General features: G+C 39.1%; 1 protein-coding gene across 1 annotated transcript in view; it reads right to left on the bottom strand.

The window, feature by feature from the left end:
- The window catches only part of OSBPL10 (oxysterol binding protein like 10), a 134,120-nt gene that overhangs the window by 49,639 nt on the left and 65,519 nt on the right, over nt 1–18,962 (bottom strand). Inside the window, 1 exon segment of the mRNA XM_052797493.1 lies at nt 5,367–5,577. Coding sequence (XP_052653453.1) covers nt 5,367–5,577 — 211 coding nt within the window.

Raw genomic sequence — 18,962 nt, 5'->3', positions numbered from 1 at the left:
GTTTGGGTTTTGTTTTTTAAAAAAATCCTCAGAAAAAAAGGAACATTCTATTTTACACTTTGGAAAAGTGGGCAAGTGAGAAACAGAAAAATATAGGAGGGGATTCCTGTCAAGGAGATGCTTTATTCAGTAAATGAATGGCTAATGTGGAACACAGACTAAAAGAACGGATTTATCTGTGCAGGCTGCTACTACAAGACAGGATTCTGTCTGCCAAAACACTAAAATTAAAAAAACAGACTTAAAACACAACATAAGCTGGTAAAGCTACTTTAAAACAAACATTCAAGTTTGCTTTGTTTGCAGTGTGGGAGGGAAGGATGTTGTCATGGTTTAACCGCAGCCAGCAACTAAGCACCACGCAGCCATTTGCGCACTCCCCCCCACCCAGTGGGATGGGGGAGAGAATCAGGGGGGGAAAGTAAAACTCGTGGGTTGAGATAAGAAGTTTAATAGGACAGAAAGGAAGAGAATAATAATGATAATAATAATAATAATAAAAGAATTGGAATATACAAAACAATTGATGCACAATGCCATTGCTCACCACTCGCCAACCAATGCCCAGTTAGTTCCCAAGCAGTGATCCCCACCCCCCAGGCCAACTCCCCTCAGTTTATATACTGGGCATGACATCACATGGTATGGAATACCTCTTTGGCCAGTTTGGGTCAGCTGCCCTGGCTGTGTCCCCTCCCAACTTCTTGTGCCCCTCCAGGCTTCTCACTGGCTGGGCACGAGAAGCTGAAAAATCCTTGACTTAGAATCATAGATCATTTAGGTTGGAAAAGACCTTCAAGATCATCGAGTCCAACCATCAATCATGCCCACTAAACCATGTTCTGGAGTGCCTTGTCTACACGCTTTTTGAATACCTCCAGGGATGGTGACTCAACCACTTCCCTGGGCAGCCTGTTCTAATACCTGACAAACCTTTCAGTAAAGAAATTTTTCCTAATATCCAATCTAAACCTCCCCTGATGCAACCTGAGGTCATTTCCTCTTGTCCTATCTCCAGCCACCTGACAGAAGAGACCAACACCCACCTCACTACAACCTCCTTTCAGGTGGCTGTAGAGAGCAATAAGGTCTCCCCTCAGCCTCCTTTTCTCCAGGCTAAACAACCCCAGTTCCCTCAGCTGCTCCTTGTAACACTTGTTCTCTAGGCCCCTCACCAACTTGGTTGCCCTTCTCTGGACACGTTCCAGCACCTCCATGTCTTTCCTGTAGTGAGGGGCCCAAAACTGAACACAGTACTCGAGGTGCGGCCTCACCAGTGCCGAGTACAGGGGAACAACCACCTCCCTGCTCCTGCTGGCCACACTATTTCTGATACAGGCCAGGATGCCATTGGCCTTCTTGGCCACCTGGGCACACTGCTGGCTCATATTCAGCTGGCTGTCAACCAGCACTTATTATAAAGACTACTTAGCAACAACTGAGAACATCAGTGTGTTATCAACATTATTCTCATACTAAATCCAAAACATAACACTATGCTAGCTACTAGAAAGAAAATTAACTCTATCCCAGCTGAAAGCAGGACAGATGTTAATCACAGCAGTCAACAGGCTCTAGAGATACTCTTCTGCCAAAGGCTACACAGGCGGAAAAAATAATACTAAAAATTTTAAAATTTGAAGCGAAGACAAAGGTTTCTTCTACACACTTTTATTTTAAAAGGCACCTGTTTCCTGTCTGCATGCTAAATGAACTCAAGCTTGTCACAAGGCCCTTAATGCTGATTAACAAATACTTTCCATGTACCTAAGTGCTGACATTTTTGGCCAATAAGAAAATCCTTGACATTTTTCTCCCTCCTACAAAAAGAGCAAAATTCCCAAACCAAAGAAGCTTGTATAGATGCAATCTCTTATCCTCAACTCACACTACACATAACCAACACTTTCAGCTAATAATATCCTTCTCCAGCATATTTTTCAATGAAAGAAAAAAATTACAACTAATTTAGCTAGTGATCAATGTACATACCTTTAATAACAACAGCTAGAAATGAATTTGACATTATTTGACATTATTTTGACTCAAGAGTAGAAACATGGGATTTTGCTCCACTGACTGTTCATGTTGATGCACTTCCAAAATCAAGCACTAACAAAAAAGACAATCACAAAAAACCTTCCTTGAAGCTTTAGAGGGGAAATAAAACATGTATTGACTATCCTTCAAGACAAGATTGAAGACTTCAGTTTAATCTTCATGTCTGCTTGTAGGCTTGAGGTCTAGGACTGACAACTCATGAGAAACATGAAAATTAAGAGGAAAAATCATGTCATCTTTAAACTATTGTATGACAAAGAATGCCATAAAAATATTTAAAGTCAAGACCTACACAATCCTAGATTCTGGATAAGATTCCACTAAACTGAATGCCAAGCTGCTTTCTTTCTACTCACGTTACTGGAAACCAAAGCAATAAAAATATTTACATCAAAAGAAAGGAGACATTTTTTTCTGTTTAAAGCTGTAAAGGTCTGTAAATCTGTTTAAAATAGCTACTATTTAATTATAATCTTCGTGAGTGCATTCTGTAAGTACTAGGTCAGAAACTCTCAGCTACTTTAAGTCCTTGCTTTAGAAGCGGTAAGATTACAAGGCCTGCAGTGGACAAAGAAGACGACAGCAATCCTTGCATAATCGGCCATAAAGACTTCAAGGACACAAGCAGAGCAAAGGTACAGAGAAAGCAGAGAAAGTAGGTATCTATCTACTTTTCAGGCAGTTCTCTCTCTTTATGGCATATTAGTGACCAGTTTTGATGCTGAAGGAAGGTAAACTTAAGGGTAAGTTCAAATCACCAAAGCTAAGCTGTTGATTATTTCTCACACTCCACATGAGCAGGACTGTGCTGCTTTGCTGGACTGGACTGCTTTCATGAACTGTGGGCTAGAAGCAAGAAAACAAGTTATCAAATTCCTGTCTTGTCTCTCTCTACAAAATCCTATGGATCCTGCCCCACAATGCCCAGTAGCATCTTGGACACTATGCAGCAGGTAGTGAGAGAGCACTGGGATGGAAACATTTGGCAATAAATTGCACAGGGCCATCACATCTCATGGGAAAGGAGTTTGAGACTTCCTGTCAGAGGAATATATGGCTTTTAGCCTAACAAGAGTCATTTTCACCTGACAGTATCAACAGGTGATAGTAAAGGTCATCATCTTTTGGTTGCACCTTCTGTGTATGAAATTAAGAAAATTCACCTGAAGGACACAGAACTGAAATTAAATATATCATATCTCAGAATTAGAGTTTGCTAGAGAATTACTTAAAGGCATTAGGCTCATTAAGATGAGTTTATGCAGCTTTGATGACTCTGAAACTCTACCAACTCAGCAGAAACATTAAGTCTATCAAAGTATGCCTGAACAAGATTAAGTGTGTAGGAAAATCAGTAATCAAGACTTGTAGGCCAGGTTCTTTCAGGCAACTGTTGCATAACAAGGCCTGGGGAAAAGAAAAGGAGAAAAGAAAAAAAAGAAAAAATCATTTCACAGACTCTTTCAGTCTGGGAGAAGAGACGAAATACTTCAGCAGCTTTTACTTACTTCCTTCTTTTTTTTTTTTTTTTTTAATTACATACCAAAGAATTAGCACACATACACACTGAAGAATTAACTGTTTGAATTCAAGTTCTCACAGTTACACCAAAGATGCTGGCGTGAGCCAGTGCTACAGAATTTTAATTCCTGAAAGGATTCTTATACAAGTTTAAAGTCTTAGGAGGAACAAACAAAAACACTTATTAAATTTTATTAAGTACTTTATAGTCATGGCTTTCCAATTTTTTTTTCAAAAAATATGGGATTCCCTTTCAGCAATTACTAATGTTATGCTTGCTTTTCTCTGTTCTTGTGCACAGATCCTCAAAAATTATTGTCAAGTCTGTCAGGTCAAAATACAGACACTGATTTAACAGAAGATTATTTGGACACATTCAAGGACATGTACAACTCAAGTCACCTATCTCTGACAGTTCACTTAGATCACAGGGACAGGAAAAACAACCTTCAGGGACTTTGAAACTAGAAAGTGACTTTCTTCGAAGGATGCTTTTCATCTTTGTTCGAAACCATTCTCTTTTGAAATCAAATTATATCAAAGAATTCAATTAAATGCACTTTATCATTACCATTTAGATACGTGCAAGGCTTTTTTGCATTTTCTACAAGAAAACCAAAATACAGAAAATAAGAAAATTTTTTTTTAATTTATGTTCCTTTATGAAATACATCAGAATCTGGATGTGGGAAAGTCATGATATACCACAGTATAGGTGTCAAAGTTTTTACGCTGTTTTTTCCTAGAACCCTTTTTACATCATTTGCCTAATTCTCAGCTGCCCCTCTCATGTTTCTGTTCTCCCCACAATGGGAATTCTTCAGAGGGCTTCCTACCTAGCTGTCTCAGCAGCCCTGAGGGCATATGCTGCCCTGTAGTAAACCTACTGTATGTAAGGACAGGTTGAGGGGGAATGTTGTTGAAGCACCTGAAGAAAACATAAAAAGTCACCCCATATCCAGAGTTCTGCTGCTGCTGTTCCTCTTATATCAAGTCCTGCTCCTGCTTTTAGACTAGGCATTGCAGTCTGTGTATGGAAAAACACTGACCACCCTTCCAGAAAGCTAAACGTCCAACTTCCAACATTATTGACAGAGATGTAGAACTGGGTGAACTGAAAAAATTGAGCTACATGGGGACTGAAAGGTTCATGCCTGCAGAGCTCAATGCAGAATCACACTGTTTGACATTTTAGGCTCATAAAAATTTGCCACAGATTTTTTTTTTTTTTTTTTTTTTTTAATAGCAGCATGGAGAACTCTTTCCAGATTTAAAGAAAACCACAGACTGGAATAAATGTGCCTCAACAGCATCCTTCCATGTAGAAAACTAGAAATATCATTTTCACTGTGGCATTGCATAATATTACATATATTTTTATCAAACAAATATGTATTGTGATTTTAATCTAAAAAAAAAAAGCAAAACAAAACAAAACAACCAAGCAGGTTCTGCACTGTCATTAAGAATATAGGCTTATCTACCTGTTCTCCATGCCCCCCCTTGGGTTGTTTTTTTTTTTGGGGGGGGGGTCTTGCTGTCTTCAGAACCTGATTTCCCTCAGAAGACTTAGGACAGCCTCTTTTCCTCCTCTCTTCTGATTTCAACAGATTTTGCATCTTTTTTTAGGCAAAGAAAAAAATTATGATACTTGAGGCTGTAAAAGCTTACAAGCTGCTCACCCCAACGTACCTCTCTCAGGAATGGTTAATTTTGCCTGCTTCAGTATCATAATAAAAAACCCCAAGGCACATAAAGTAACACCCAAGAGAGCTTGTGCTCACCTGATGACAGTGTCCTGTTATGATGCTGGCCCACTTGATGCATGCTTTGCTGTAACAGAGTCAAACATTCTCCAAGGCAGCTCAGGGTGGCAGCAGAGGTAGCTTTTAAAAGCAGCAAGTCCTGATCCAAGGCAGAAAGTGGCCCAGAACTTGGGAGAGCTTCAATGGCTTGTACAAGATTCTTCTGTTGTCCCTCAACTTGGCTCATGATCTGTAAAGGTCCAAAAACATCTGCTGTCATAGGAAATATCACTATGTAGCTGTAAATTCTTATGGGTTGATAGAGTGACTAAATGTGAAGAACTACCACAAATGGATGTTAATGTTCTGATCCAAACATACCATATACTTACCTACAAAAACGAAGGGCTTGAGACTACCAAAGGCCTGTAAAAATGTCAAGACTATGTTAGAGAAAATTGTCTCTTAAAATAGTAGGTTCATAGTAGGTTTAAAAGTGTGACTCATACTTTCTCAAAGTCTTCATAAGGTAAAGTATGAAAATTCTACTTCCTTCTCTGTTACTAATTTAGGCTTAGATTTTCTTTCCTTTATATGTGATCTGAGACACCAGAGGAAGCTATACTGTCCCTCCTCCTTCTTTCCTACATAAAATAGCTAACCACAGTTTAAGAACAGACATTTTTCATTTCTCAAGCATCAGTAAGGAATTTTTTATAAAAAATAAGGTAACTTGTGAGTTTACAGACATTAGCATAGGATGCAACTTAGAGTACTTATTTACTATCAGATATGAATACCAGCTATCAGGGAGAAAGTTAATCTGTTTCTAGATTTGGACCATCCAGATGAAGACAAAATGCATGCTTGTATAGCAGATAAAAACAACATTATTTGAGCAGGCTGTTCTTTAAACAAATTGGCAAGCTTCCAAAATCCTTCTGAAAGCCAAAAGAAAAAGGAGATGTTTAAAACTTCTCTCTCCATTTTTATAGCCTGTAGGAAATTATACATGCACATAAGAAGCCTCTTTTCCTACACTTACCTTGCAAAGAACTTAATGCAAAAACTTAGAGGTTCATACTTGAGGTATCCAAAGCTTTCAGACAAAAATATCTGAAGACTTTGTAAGCAACAAAGATTCAAGCTCCATTTGTCCAAGCTACTACACCATAAAAATGTATTAGTATGAACTTCATGACTTTTGTATTACCGTTATCATATTTTCAAAGTATGGTGTGCTTCCTGTAGCCTACACTGTGGTAAATAGACTGATTAAAGTAGTATACCTTGAGCGCACTGAAAAGCAAGAAAGGAAACTGAACTCAAAGATGCAAATAACCATCCTTGCAAACAAGTTAGAGTAGAATTAAGTGAAAAGCTGTTGTTGCAAGGTTCGTAAAGAAATTTAGCCAAGGTTGCTGAAAGTTACAATAATGACATTTTAATAGTCAACATTTAAAACAGAGGCCAAAGCATCAGTAGAAGCCACAGTCAATTCTAATTCCCTTTGACAGAAAACAAGATCAGTCAGAAGGTGACACAGACCCCCACGATATGCAGCTTCTGGGAACTGCTAGAACCCCAGGCAGTGCTCTGCTTTGAGAAGTCACACAGCACAGAGGGTTGCTTCAAAGCTAAAACAAAACCAAAAGCACCATGGACACACATTTATGCAAATATTCCTCCCTCAGGAAGAGAGCTCAGGGAAGCAATCTGAGGAACAGCTAGGAGAAAAAAGATCATCTTCTCCCTGGAAGACAATATAATTGTATGGAAAACTGCTTCCCTCCTTTTCCCATCCTGCATAAGAGTGTGACATTGAAAACCTGACGTTCTCATGCTTCACAGCAACAGAAATGTTCTATTTTCATTTCTAAGTGACTAGTTTTCCTACCTTTTTTTTTTTTTGCGAGACAAAACTTACAGTCCTCAAGATTTGCTTCCATAGGAAATAAAATCCAAAATAAAACTTTGAAAAACTCAGACATTTCCATTTTCCCCTCCCCCTTCTTCTGCAGCTAAGACAGAAGTGTAAGATAAATTGACCAGAGAGCTTAGGAAACATTTGGAAAATTAACTGAATGTTTGCAGTTATCACCTAGCCCAAAGCTTTACAGGCTTTTATCAACTATATTCTTCCTAGATTAGGAGAAATTTAAATAAAATCAATGATTTATTCTCCCTTCATCCAAAACAAGGTATTGCTGAGTCTTACCATTCTCTAGCTGAACTAAGATAGTTTTAAAGAAGCCTTTTTGATTCATCCTTTCTGCACTACCTAGCTTCACGTTATAGTTGAGATACCAGCAGCCGTTCTACAGACCTGACAGAGCAGAGACACCAGGAACAGCAGCTTCTGTGTAGGATTCAAAGTATTAGAACTTGCTAAACATTTACTGCTCAAGCACTGATCAAAACCACTCTGTTTAAGGTGCTGAATGAACAGAACAAAAAGGAAGAACCTCCCCTATTCTAGAGTCATAGAACAACTCTGTGGCAAAAGAGGAAGGAATTAACGTATATTATTGAAATAACTGAATTTTTTTACATGCTTGCCAATTGTTGGGGTTTTTTAAGTCATTAACAAAAGATATTAAAAGAGTTCAAGTGTGGTTGTTCTAAAAAAAGAATATATCAAAGAGGAGCCCATACAAAAACACCAAACCATGCTAAACAAAACTCATTAAATAACACATTAACCCTTAATAGGACAGACACTAGGCCATGCAGCTATAGCATTGTCCTCTACCTTACTTGTGGGTCTGCTTTTTGCTATCTTGGGGCGAGGGGAGGCAGAGCGCTTGATTTATCAGCACTCTAAGCTGGTTTCAAAACCAGAATGAATAGCTTTGATTTTGAGAAAGTTAAATTGTAACTTTTGTTTTGCAAAGTGAAATAACTTCCTTAATTTTGAATGACTTTGCTCTTACACAGGGTTATTTTAGTACCTTACAGCTCTCCATCCTCCCCATTTGCAAATAGAGACAGCTCAAAGTAGTAGTTCTTTACTTTTTAAAAACACCAAAGACTATTTGTCCCCATCTCCTCATCAAGTCTCAAGCCACTTCTCTTTCCACTCTTGTTTTAGCTTTGGCACACCCTCTTCACCTATAAATAGCTTCTCATAATATGGAAAAGAAACTGCATATTCCCACAAATGCACTCAAACTTCAGAAATACAACTCTATGCTAAATATAAAATAGAAAAACTAAAAGAACTTTCAGGACTACATGTATTAAAAGGAATTATATGCGTGCATGTATCTAACATTAGTAGCCCTTCATTTACCTAACTGCAAAACATTCAGTAAGGAGAAGCCTCAGGCTAGGAAGAGACCAGCTCATATGCATGGCTTGCTCCTTTCTCCACCTTCAGCCTGCAGCAGTAGAACAAGCAGACCACATTATGTGTTCCCTATTAACAGCTGTTCCTGAATCTTGAAGGAGATTCAGACCTTTTAGACTGCCAGAAATTCTCAGGTATTGTCCATATTCTTGAGGTGGGTTAACCCTGGCTGAATGCTAGGTGCCCACCAAAGCCACTCTTGTCACTGTCCCTCCTCAACCAGGCAGGGGGAGAAGAAATACAACAAAAGGCTCATGGGTCGAGATAAGGACAGGGAGAGATCACTCACCAATTACCGTCACGGACAAAACAGACTCGACTCAGGGAAATTAGTTTAATTTATTACCAAACAAATCAGAGTAGGATAATGAGAAAGAAAACCAAATCTTAAAAACACTTTCCTCCCACCCCTCCCTTCTTCCCAGGCTTAATTTTAATCTCAAATTCTCTACCTCTCCACCCCAGCAGCACAGGGGGACGGGGAATGGGGGTTGGGGTCAGTTCATCACACATTGTCTCTGCCGCTCCTTCCTCCTCAGGGGGAGGACTCCTCACTCTTCCACTGCTCCAGCGTGGGGTCCCTCCCACGGGAGACAGTCCTCCACAAACTTCTCCAACGTGAATCCTTCCCACAGGCTGCAGTTCTTCACAAACTGTGCCAGCGTGGCTCCTTCCATGGGCTGCAGTCCTTCAGGCACAGACTGCTCCAGCGTGGGTCCCCTGCGGGGTCACAAGTCCTGCCAGAAAATCTGCTCGTGTGGGCTCCTCTCTCCACAGGGCCACAGGTCCTGCCAGAAGCCTGCTCCAGCGCGGGCTTTCCACGGGGTCACAGCCTCCTTCAGGCACCCACCTGCTCCACCGTGGACCTCCACGTGCTGCAGGGGACAGCCTGCCTCACCACGGTCTTCACCACAGGCTGCAGGGGAATCTCTGCTCTGGCGCCTGGAGCACCTCCTCCCCCTCCTTCTTCACTGACCTGGGTGTTGTAGAGTTGTTTCTCTCACATAGTCTCACTCCTCTCCCCAGCTGCAATTGTGCAGGGTTTCTTTTCCCCTTTCTTATATATGTTATCCCAGAGGTGCTACCACCGACACTGATGGGCTCGGCCTTGGCCAGCAGCGGGTCCATCTTGGAGCTGGCTGGCATTGGCTCTATCGGACACAGGGGAAGCTTCCAGCAGCTTCTCACAGAAGCCACCCCTATAGTCTCCCCACTACCAAAACCTTGCTACACAAACCCAATACAATTTTTCTGAATAACACTATCCTCAGAGAAATCTGCCACCCAATGACAGCCTCACAGAAGACTGAATGCAACGGGAATCATCTCTGATGTCTTCCTCAGTAGGTCATCTGCTCTCTACCGCTTGCTCCAAAACAGCCAATTCACAGCTTCTGTTGCTGCCTGCCTCCTCCTCTCCCTGGCTGGTCTTAAAATCCAGTGTGATTGCTTTCCCTACTTATCCCAGCCACAGCAACTGCTCACTACTCCTTCACAGCTGGAATTGCACCTCCTGGATCTCCCTGTTATGAACACACTGCCAACCATGATGTACGGGACCAAACGGTTAGGTGACGAGATAACAAATAAATGGGTAAGTAGAAATGACTCTGTTCTTGGGGTCACCCGCACAGTATGTGAGAGAGGCAGAAAAAGCTATGAGATACCCTAGGATTGCAAAGAAATGTATTTTGGATATAGTAAGAAGAAAGAACATTCTTTCATACAGTAAATAAGCTAAAATTAGCTGTTAAAAATTAATTTAAGAAATAATAATGAAAAAATAAGGTGCTATTTTCTCTGCTAAAAGAAAAATATTACAATAATTCAGTATTTTGTTGAAATAGTAGATGATATATTAATCTTTCCCATGCAGAGAAATCATCTTACAAAACCTGAATGTCATTTTTGATTTAAGGCTTCAATTTGTTTCTGAAACTAGAAAGAGAGATTCCCAAGTATTAAGTATAATAATAAACTCTCTGTTAAAGATTTTTCCTCACATCCTAAACCAAGGATAAATAGAAACTTCAAAGGAAGAAAACTGAATAGCCACACCTAAATGGAAGACCGTATGACTGCTTTTGACATGATTTTATTTACAGTGGAAATGCTCGTTACTCAGACTCCAGGACTACCAGGCCTAAGTCTGTTTGTCCAGCCCAGATGGGTATTAGGAAAATCAGAATATTTTTCTTTCTAGAATTAGTGATCCTACAGGATTTCACGCAACTAATACAGCACATCACACCAACCTAAAGCAAACAGCAGCTTTAAGCCATCTACAAAACTACCTGATCCACAGCTGTCTCAGGGGCATCTCCCAAGACACAGCAATTTCAAGCTCCCTGAAGCAAAGGAGGAATGACATCAGCCATATTACCTCAAAGGGCAAGCAGACACTCTCCCTTTGTCATACAGGCCATGTGGAGCTGGCCAAGAAAGTAAGTAGTGTCATCAATCCTGTCCTTCTATATAGCAATTTAAATACTTCAGATCCTCCTACCCTTCTTTTGGAATATAAAACCTGAGGAAGATTCTTCAGACCTCGCCAGCCTCAATCTGATACACACATGAACAATTTAAATTTTAACATACGACATTTTCCTTTTTTCATATTGATCTTCACACGTATTGAATCCCTTTATAGTAGGTATTAAGATACACTTACCCATGTGTATGAAAAAACCCAAAACACTCCAGAGAAAAAGGAAAATATTCTTTTAGTGCTGAGAACCCACACAAATTCTGTATCGTCACACTACTCTGTGACGCACTAGAAATCATTCATCAAGGAGACATTCGGCTCCATCAGTTAATAACTCTTTTTCTCTACTGCAGTATTCTCTGCGCACCACCACCAGCAGCACATTGTTTGCCTACTTATCTCTAGGCAATTCCTCTGAATGATTTAATGCAGTGATTTTTATTTTTAAATCCTTTCCATTACTGACTGTATGCAAGTTGAAAACAATTATTAAAAACATGGGAAAATAAACAACACAGTGCTTAGATGAAAAACAGAGCAACTGTAAAAATAAACAGTTGTGTGGGAAAAGCTTTAGACCTTTAAATAGTAACAGAAATGCAACACGGGTCACTTTCTTACCAATTCTAAGTCAAGTTGCCCTTGTGAGAAGTTTACTGCCTTCAAAGGCTGGGAAATAGCCAGTTTGCTTCTTCACTTTGGGGTTGGGTTTTTTTTGTTTGGTTGGTTTTGGTTTTTTAAAAATAAATATAGTGTTATATGAAAACACGATATATATCTCTCTCTCAATCACACACACATACACACTTTCTGGAAATATTAGTTTCCTGCTTTTAGACAATAGTACCAAAAGAAAAACATTTCAGAAGACATTGGGAAAGGACACGAGGAGATACCAGCTTTTCAAACCACCCTAGAATAAGTCCTAAGTGATGAGTTAGGATCTTAGCTGTCATTGTTAAACAAGCATATACCACAGGGGTTTTTTTTATTTTCTTTAATATAAAACACTGCTTTTCTTAAAAGCAAAAGCAGATGAGTGACAGAAGAGAAGAAAGACCACACACAAAAAATAAAAACCTTCGAAGTCATTGTAAACCCAGTACATTGGGTTGACATGTAAACCTAATATAATCATCAAATCTGACCTTGAGCAAGGACTCCTCTTGCAATCTTGACCTGTATTTCATCAACACCACCACAAACTGTCATATTGTAAAAATTAAAAGTTAAAACAGACAACAAATATATATAAAAGTATAATATATATATACACACACACATACACACACATTATGTACCAAGTATATATCAAAATATAAGATATAGATACCTGGAACTCCAATGTTGCTACAGCAATCATACCAGTCATTAATTTGACACACTAGCTACCAATTCAGATCATTCCCACTTAATATTTCCATGAAACTTTCCAGCTTTCAACTATTTATTCTGAGAAAGGAAAGAGCATAAACACACATGCAAAAAGACTATTGTAAACACTGTTAATCACCAGCTCAAGAGATATACCTCTCCAGTTGAGAGCTCTGACAAATTAAGGTAACTTCTACAACTGCAGTAAAAGTGACAATTTTTTTTTTCCAATTTAAAGCATTTTTTGTTTGAGTTTAGCATTTATACCTAACCACTGCAGAGCAAGAGAACTTTTGCCTCGGCTTAACTTCTGAAAAGCGTTCTCAAAATACTCAAGGTCACTTGACCAAAGACATTTTCTGATAAGGATTTATAGACTTCTCTCTTTTCTTCAGTAAAGTCACGTCCACAGATCTTTTAATGGGATTTCATCAATAACATGCAAGCTAGGAAAGCAAAATTACAGCTTAATATATAACTAAAGTGAAAGAGCTATACACAGAGGTTGCTGCTAGAAGTACTGCAGTATATAACGCAAATCTCTTATAAAGAGAATTTTGCATTTCAGCTTTAGAAGTGTCTAGAGTGGAAACATGTACAAGACCAGATGACCACAAAGATGCTTAAGTTCCACAAGTAATATACCTGTACACTTTGCTTACAATAAAACCTGAGCTTTTGACCAAAAAGAACCTCCTTGAGCTGTGAACAGAAGGGAATTCTATCCACAAAGCTTCAATCTGGATGAAGACCCACAGTAGCCTCTGTGAACATTACTATGCCAATGAGAAAAAATATTTTAAGAAGGGATCCTAGAACACCAAGTGAGATATTCTGAAAGCATCTTGGAAAGATGGAACAAGATAATGCCATCTGCATCAATTGTCCTTTCTTGATTACTGCTTCCCTCCCATTACAGAGAAAAAGCACATAATTCTTCGTTATTGTCACCTCATGGTAGCAGCTGCCTTGACCTCAATTATTTTAAAGAAGCAAACAATGAAAAGTACAATTAGAATGATTTGTTATATAATAGTTATTAAGGCTTAGACACATACATTCTATCAATGAAGCTTCAAAGCAGCAAGTTAATTTTCACTTGGCATTTAATTTGCTGAGACATAACAAAAAGTTACGGAACAAACAGAACTATACCTCTGACAATCAGGATGGCAGCTAGTCACCAGGGCACATTTCTTTCCTTTCCATCCTTGCCTCTGCTTTCACAATTCTATTTCCTCCCTCGGAGGAGAATGAAAACAAGCTCCCCTCACCCCATCCACATTTTGTTCTCTTTTCCCTAACCAGGAATCCACATAATCTCTGTTAAGGGAACAACTGAAAAGCCAGTTGCTACATATCTTCATTGTCTCAGCTAATAAAACATCATTTACTTTGGGGGTTTGTTTTGGCTTTTTTTGCTCAGCCTTCTCATTGCGTGCTCTGCAGGGTGGTTCCTTGTGAAGAAAACCTTACAGAACAGAGAGCAAATGTCATTAGGACTGATTCTAAAAGCCAAGCCTAAGACAACCAGGAGAAAACAAGGTGTGGAGAAGGCAGTCTGGCTCAGTTGTTTCCTGTTCTTAGCTATTCTTTCCAATCTGCTGCTTCCATTGACGTCGCTGCTGTTCCACTAGTCGCCATGAGCACCTCCAGGGGCTATGAGCTCTCCAAGGACTTCAGCACAGTATTTACACTCCAGGGAGCAGCTGTTATTTACCAACTCCTGTCATGCACTTTTTAAATTGGTTAGTTAATTTATTCATATACTAGACATGATCCTATGCTCTGTTCTTTACACATCCGATTCCTATTTTATATCTTTAAATTCTGTAACCTGGACACTTGCTGCATATCTTTACAACATAATATCATTCTATTTTGTGAAGACAACATTCATTAATCATTTGATGGGACTACAGACTTCTTACTCATTGGTCTACTATCCAGTAGCTTATTAGTCACACCTCCAAGCTCCCTTGCTGTTAGTTGTACAGCTACAATAATCAGACTTTGTATTTTGTAGGTCTGCATACTATTGCTTTAGCCCATAAGTTTGTTGGATTTGAGGGAGGAAAAAGGGGATAAGGGTCTTTTTTGTTGACGGGTCTGGAAGCCTTAAACATTCCTTCCAGTACCAGAGGAGGAAAAGTAATCTACCTTCCCAAGAAATTCTCAGTCTGTTGCAACTCAGGTATATGGGGTGAAGCTCATCCTTTCCTTCAATGCTTTAAAACAGGCAGAAGCTCAGCAAGAAAAGGAGCTGACCCAACTACCTGATTTACAAAAGCATCTCTCTGTTCAGAAGAACAAAAGACAGGATATACTTAACAGATCTATCTTCAAATACCTAAGAGCATATGAAATCTGTAATTGTCAGCATTCTCTGGGACTTTATGCAGATGCTTTATTCGGATGCAAAACACTCCCAAGGACAACCTGACTGTCCACTCTGAGTTTCTACAGAACCCTGCTTCTTACACTGGGCAAACAGAGAGACACCAGAGAGAGGTTCACAGCCCTTGCAACACATATGCTAGTTAGTAGAAAGGATCTAGCAGTTCTGGCAGGATCCCTGAGAGTACCTCCAGAAATCTCAGCAAAACAGCTCACCTACTTCAGGCCAAAACAAATCAGGTGCTTCCCTTTGCTACCTCAGTCAGACTTCTTATCACACCTCTTTATGACCACAGTTCCAGACTTAAGGTTAAATTCTTGCTTTGTGTACTCACTCTGTCCTTCTCCTCACATGAGAAATTAGTTTCTGAATGAAAGAAAGGAAACTGGCGGGGGGGGATCAATTACAGAAAAGACCTTGTGTCCATGGAGATGGACTAGGACAAAAAGTTCAAATCTTGCCAGAAAATGAATGTTTTCACAGACAATCTTGGATTTTCTAAACTAGAGAATGCTTTTAATCTTAATCAATACCCTGAGATATTCATCTTCCCTTGAATGGCTTCATATTTTATGGCTGAAAAAAAAAAAAAAAAAAAAGCTTTTCCTGTCACCCTCCCAAAATTTGCTAGTTATTCTGAGAATCCCTTCTTGCTGAAGATTTGAAGAGAACACTTCTCCCTTCCAAACCAATATAAACTTCAGGTTCTTTTACCTGTGGAAGAGAAAGATTTACAAACAAACCAGAGTACTAAAACACTGGAGGAAAACAAAATTCCTCTGACAGTGTCAGCTACCTTGAATGTTTCATGGAGCTACTCCACAAGTCTTTAGGTGAGAAGTTAAAGCTTTTCATAAGAGCTGGCTGCCATAATACTCAAGTGAAAGAGCATGATTCAGACAAACTGTATGAATGAGCACTACTTTTCCCCACAAATCAGAGTGAATGGGCTACACATTTTCTGCAAAATTATCAGTATCAGTCTAGCACTGGTCACTTGGCCACTGGAGGGAGATGTCTGGGGATCAGTGTATACTGCAAGAGACACTACAGATTGTCTTTTTTGCCTGTTACATTGGAGCTCCCTGTGGATACTCCACACCTGTAGGTAACGCATGACATCTGCTACCAGTATAAGGTTTGTACAAAAACACAACTAGTAAGTGCTAGGGTTCCTCCACCATGAGGAACCTCTCTTTTCTTGAATCCTCTTTTCTTGAGCATTTGCTAATCTACCTGCTATATTAACCATATCCTACTAACAGTCACCTACTGACACTTACCATTTACTATCAAAGATGACTCAAGGGGAGCAGGGTGTTGGTATCTTGAGGTAAAACCACAGAGAAAAGAAGAAGCAGACAGTGTCTGCCAAGGTTGTTTCCCCTACCCCGAGTTGCTTCCAGTGATCCAGAACCAAAAATTATAGACACAAAAGGAAGGAGCTTGCAAGTTCAAGTAAATCTTGGACAGCAACTGGCTGCCATCTAGCCAAGCAGGAAGCACACTGTTGATATTTTAAACCACAGAATGCAGCATTGAAAACACAGCTTGTAAAAAACACCTTGCAGGACATTATTCTTACACAATTTTACTATAAAAATTACCTCAAAATCTGCAAGGAAAGTAATTAGTTTTAGTGATTAAACATTGTTCATAAGCAGATGTTATTGTATGGGCTCTTCTGAGTTGCAGTTTTTCTTACACATTTCAGAAGGATCACTTTGGTCAAGTTAATAGCTATAGCACAGAGCTTGAAAGCATATTTTGATTATCAGCAATTAAGGCACATTTGTGAATTTTAAGCATTCAAAAGAGCACCTAAAAGGTTGCTGCTAGTCATTAAGTCAACATCAGCAATCACAGGAAAATTCTACTAGTTAACTGCGACATAGCATAGTATTGATAAAACCTGGGGTTTGTACTTTGAGTGAAATCAGTCTTCAGAAGAGAAAAGGCCATGTTGCACTGGAACATGAATTACACATTTCAATATGTGTAGCTTCAAGGATGAGGTTTCTCTCAGAACACATGGTGCTAGATAATGTAACTCTGAATCTTTTCTAATTTCTCGTTTTTTAAAAATGATTCCATTACACCTGGGAATATATAAACACACACAGAGCCATTTAGAGTAGTCCAATATGCCATATAGTACGTATCCAAATTTCTGATGGACATTTCCAGTGATTCTTCCCTTTCACAACACTGCTTATACTTCCTTTCATCCCACTCCCAGGTAGCCACCTAGATTGTAGTGTCCAAGCATAAAATAAAATTTTACTTCTGTCATTTAAACAATTCTCAGGTGTGTAGTATACACCAGAATAACCTTCAATTTTAATCAAAGTAGATATGACTTCCCCATCTGACAGTCAATTCACCTCATTTTCTGAAAAGCAAGCAAACTGTTACTATCAAGGCTATCTAATCTTGCCATTCCTGAGCCTTGAATAAAGTGTACCTCTATGACTTGTGACAAAGCATTCCAAATCCACCCCATTGACTTCTTCTCGTGTCCCAAAGCTGACTGTCAACTGGTTTAAGTTGACATCATAAACTTCACAGCACTGAAGTGATTCAACATACACTACCATGATTTTGAGTAGCCAACTTACGACATACTGTAACATGGCCGAATTGCATTTATACAGCAACTTTTCCACAAATTCATGTGTTTTGTGTATGCTGGCCTAGACCTACCAATAAAACTGCAATTGGATAACCGGGGATCTCTGCGAGAACAACTGCAAGCAGTCATCCCAGAACACAGTAGATATCACCAGAAGAACATGCTAAGCAGTATGTGCAAGAACATTAAGACTATGCTTCTGAGCCAAATACATGAACCATAATAAAAATCAGAAATAATTAATCAATTACAGGTATACGTCTAGTACTTATAATACAAAGCTACTTTAAAGTATATGTCAAATTCAGGCAGATATAGTTCAGTTTAGCTTGTTGGATGAAATGTTGCTAGCCGTCACATTATTAGCCATATTTTGAAAGCATATTGTCAGAAACCAGAATTGCAACCAAGAAGCAGGTAAGCAGCTGTTTAAAAGCATCCGTGTAACACACACACAGTTTCTAAAGCATTCAAAACCTGCAAGCCAAGCATTAGAGATGGAGATCACAACAAGAACATGTAGCAAAAGCTGCTAGAGATCAGGTCTTTGTTAAATAACTGATGAGAGCTATAGTGTTTACTAATCCCATTTGTTGTAAAATCAAAATGTTGCTTGTATTTCTTAGTGTAGCGTGCAGCACTTTGGGTGTTACACAAGGAGTTCAAGATTATAGTAAGTCCCTCGATAAATGTGTATAATAATGTAAACTGAAAATATGTTTATATTATATACACGTATAATAATATAAACCAAAAACACTTAAAATATACGAGCCATTTCTATGGTTACTTTCTCCTGGAGGGCATTTATGTAAGTACTTTCTGTACTTAATATTTGGAACTTGGCTACCCACTTAATATTACATTGTCATCTATTACCACCGAGAACATTCAAAAATATCTTCTAATTAATTTAATAAAAATAGCACTTAAGCGTGGGTTAACAAAATAGCCTATGTATCTTGGAAGCAGTAATTTGCATTATAAACAGAGTTGCAGAAGGTAAGTGCACCTTGTCGCATGCAGAGTTTGCTATGAAGATCACTGCTGCACCAGTCAGACACCCAGAAACTGCACTGAAGCCAAGACCACTAAACAAGCAGCCATGAGATGTGACACCCTCATCTGAAACAAGATATACTGAAGTATGCTTTCTTTAAAGCTTCATTTTCAACCTGTTAACTCCAAATTGAAACCACTGCGGTATTTGTGCTTTAATTATGAAAGAAAACAGCCTTGTAGCTTAAAAAAAATGTAGGTAAGTGTATGACATGCTATGCTGGTTTATATACATATATAAAACAGAACAGTTGAATTCTGTTTTACGTACAAAATTAAGCGACAGTTTTGAAGACATACAAAAGCCGGAGACTGAATTCCCTTCAAATCTGACT

The sequence above is a fragment of the Harpia harpyja genome, chromosome 1, assembly GCF_026419915.1.
Source record: "Harpia harpyja isolate bHarHar1 chromosome 1, bHarHar1 primary haplotype, whole genome shotgun sequence".
Lineage (NCBI taxonomy): Eukaryota > Metazoa > Chordata > Aves > Accipitriformes > Accipitridae > Harpia > Harpia harpyja.
Note: the sequence above shows the minus strand (reverse complement) of the source record. Positions and strands in the feature narration are given on the sequence as shown.